Source organism: Onychostruthus taczanowskii, unplaced genomic scaffold, assembly GCF_017590055.1.
Source record: "Onychostruthus taczanowskii isolate IOZ18803 unplaced genomic scaffold, ASM1759005v1 scaffold452, whole genome shotgun sequence".
NCBI classification, from domain to species: domain Eukaryota; kingdom Metazoa; phylum Chordata; class Aves; order Passeriformes; family Passeridae; genus Onychostruthus; species Onychostruthus taczanowskii.
Window position 1 is genome coordinate 16,863 of NW_024502037.1, and position 2,595 is coordinate 19,457.

General features: G+C 64.1%; 1 protein-coding gene across 1 annotated transcript in view; it reads right to left on the reverse strand.

The window, feature by feature from the left end:
- LOC121341205 (glycogen phosphorylase, muscle form-like) overlaps nucleotides 1-2,595 on the reverse strand; it is a 16,408-nt gene that overhangs the window by 13,342 nt on the left and 471 nt on the right. Inside the window, 2 exon segments of the mRNA XM_041414547.1 lie at nucleotides 360-471; nucleotides 1,533-1,806. Of these exon segments, the coding sequence (XP_041270481.1) occupies nucleotides 360-471; nucleotides 1,533-1,806 (386 nt within the window).

The window sequence follows — 2,595 nt, forward strand, 5'->3', positions numbered from 1 at the left end:
GGGACCACGGAGGGGTTTTGGGGTTCGGGGGTGGCTTTGGGGTTCGAGGGGAGATTTGGGGGTGGGTTTGGGGGTTCGTGGGGTGGATTTGGGGGCTTGGGGGTGGATTTGGGGAGGGCAGGGAAGGGATTTGGGGTTTAGGCTGGATTTGAGGTTCCGGAAAAGATTTGGAGGTTAATTTGGGGTTCAGGGGTGAATTTGGGGGTGGATTTTGGGGTTCAGGGGTGGATTTGGGGTTTGAGGTGGATTTGAGGTTTGGGGGTGGATCTGGTGGTGGATTTGGAGTGCCAGGGATGGATTTGGGAGGGCAGAGAAGGGATTTGGGGTTCGGGGGGGTGGATTGGGGTCGGGGCACTCACAGTCCTTGAGGTTGAAGTCGTTGGGGGCGCGGGCTGACCACAGGCGCAGCGTGTTGACCGTGTTGTTGCGGTAGCCGGGGACAGGTGTGTCATAGGGCAGGGCCAGCACCACCTGCGGGTGACACGCACGCGTGCAAGGGACCCCCCGACACACAGAGCCCCCCCCGCACCTCTGCACATCCTCACCTGTGCGCAGGTGTGGTCAGCGTGTGACACCTGCGTGTGACACCTGCGTGTGACACCTGTGTGTGTGTGTGACACCTGTGTGACACCAGTGTGTGTGTGTGTGTGACACCTCTGTGTGTGACACCTGTGTGTGACACCTGTGTGTGTGACACCTGTGTGTGTGTGACACCTGTGTGTGTGACACCTGTGTGTGTGTGTGACACCTGTGTGACACCTGCGTGTGTGACACCTGTGCAAGGCCCCCTGCCACCTCAGTACCCCCACATCACCCTCACCTGCGTGTCCCGCCACCTGCCCTGTCCCCTCACACACCTGTGTCACACCTGTCCCTCACCTGCGTGTTCAGCCACCTTCCCTGTCCCCTCACACACCTGTACCTGTCACCTGTGTCACACCTGTGTCACACGCGTGTCACACATGTCCCTCACCTGTGTGTCCAGCCACCTGACCTCTCCCCCACACACCTGTACCTGTCACCTGTGTCACACCTGTGTCACGCCTGTCACGCCTGTGTCACACCTGTCCCTCACCTGCGTGTCCAGCCACCTGCCCTGTCCCCTCACACACCTGTACCTGTCACCTGTGTCACGCCTGTGTCACACCTGTGTCACACCTGTCCCTCACCTGCGTGTCCAGCCACCTGCCCAGTCCCCTCACACACTTGTACCTGTCACCTGTGTCACGCCTGTGTCACACGTGTGTCACACCTGTCCCTCACCTGCGTGTCCAGCCACCTGCCCAGTCCCCTCACACACTTGTACCTGTCACCTGTGTCACGCCTGTGTCACACGTGTGTCACACCTGTCCCTCACCTGCGTGTCCAGCCACCTGCCCTGTCCCCTCACACACCTGTACCTGTCACCTGTGTCACACCTGTGTCACACGTGTGTCACACCTGTCCCTCACCTGCGTGTCCAGCCACCTGCCCTGTCCCCTCACACACCTGTGTCACACCTGTGTCACACGTGTGTCACACCTGTCCCTCACCTGCGTGTCCAGCCACCTGGCTCCCTCGGGGCCGTGCTCCACGCGCCCGTAGAACCGCACGGGGATCGTGTACTCGGGCCGTGCCTTCTCCCAGGGGTTCCCGTAGCGCAGCCAATCATCGGCCTCCTCCACCTGGGGGGGGGCGCAACACCTGAGACCCCCACCCCTAAACCCGCCCAGAGACCCCCCCCAACTCCCCCTCGATGTTCACATCCACAGGGAGGGAACCCCAAAAGCGCCACCCCCCAAAATCTCCAGGGGGACTGGATGAGCCCTGGGGTTGCCTGGGACCCCCCCCAGGACCCCCCCGGGACCCCTCCCCACACCTGCGGCCCCCCCAGGAGCCCCTNGGGGACAGCGTCAGGGACACGGGGGTGGGGGGACACGGGGACACGGGGACAGCGTCAGGGACACCGGGGGGACACCGGGGGGACACGGGGACAGCGTCAGGGACACGGGGTGGGGGGACACGGGGACAGCGTCAGGGACACAGGGGTGGGGGGACACGGGGACAGCGTCAGGGACACCGGGGGGACACCGGGGGGACACGGGGACACAGAGGGACACGGTCAGGGACACAGGGACAGCGTCAGGGACACGGGGACAAGGGGGACAGCGTCAGGGACACGAGGGGGACACGGGGACACAGGGACAAGGGGGACACGGTCAGAGACACAGGGCGGGGGGACACGGGGACAGCGTCAGGGACACAGGGACACGGGGACACGGGGACACGGTCAGGGACACGGGGACATGGGGACAGCGTCAGGGACACGGGGACAGCGTCAGGGACACGGGAACACGGGGACAGTGTCAGGGACACAGGGACACGGGGGGGACATGGAGACATGGTCAGGGACATGGGGACATGGTGAGGACACAGGGACATGGTGGGGACACAGGGACAGTGAGGTGACACTGGGGACGCTGAGATAAGGGACACTGGGGGACACTGGGGGACACTGGGGGAACACAGAGACATTGGGGACACAGGGACATTGTGGTCAGTGACACTGGGGGGACACAGGGACACTGGGGGCTCGGGGGGGGGGGGGGCCCGGGG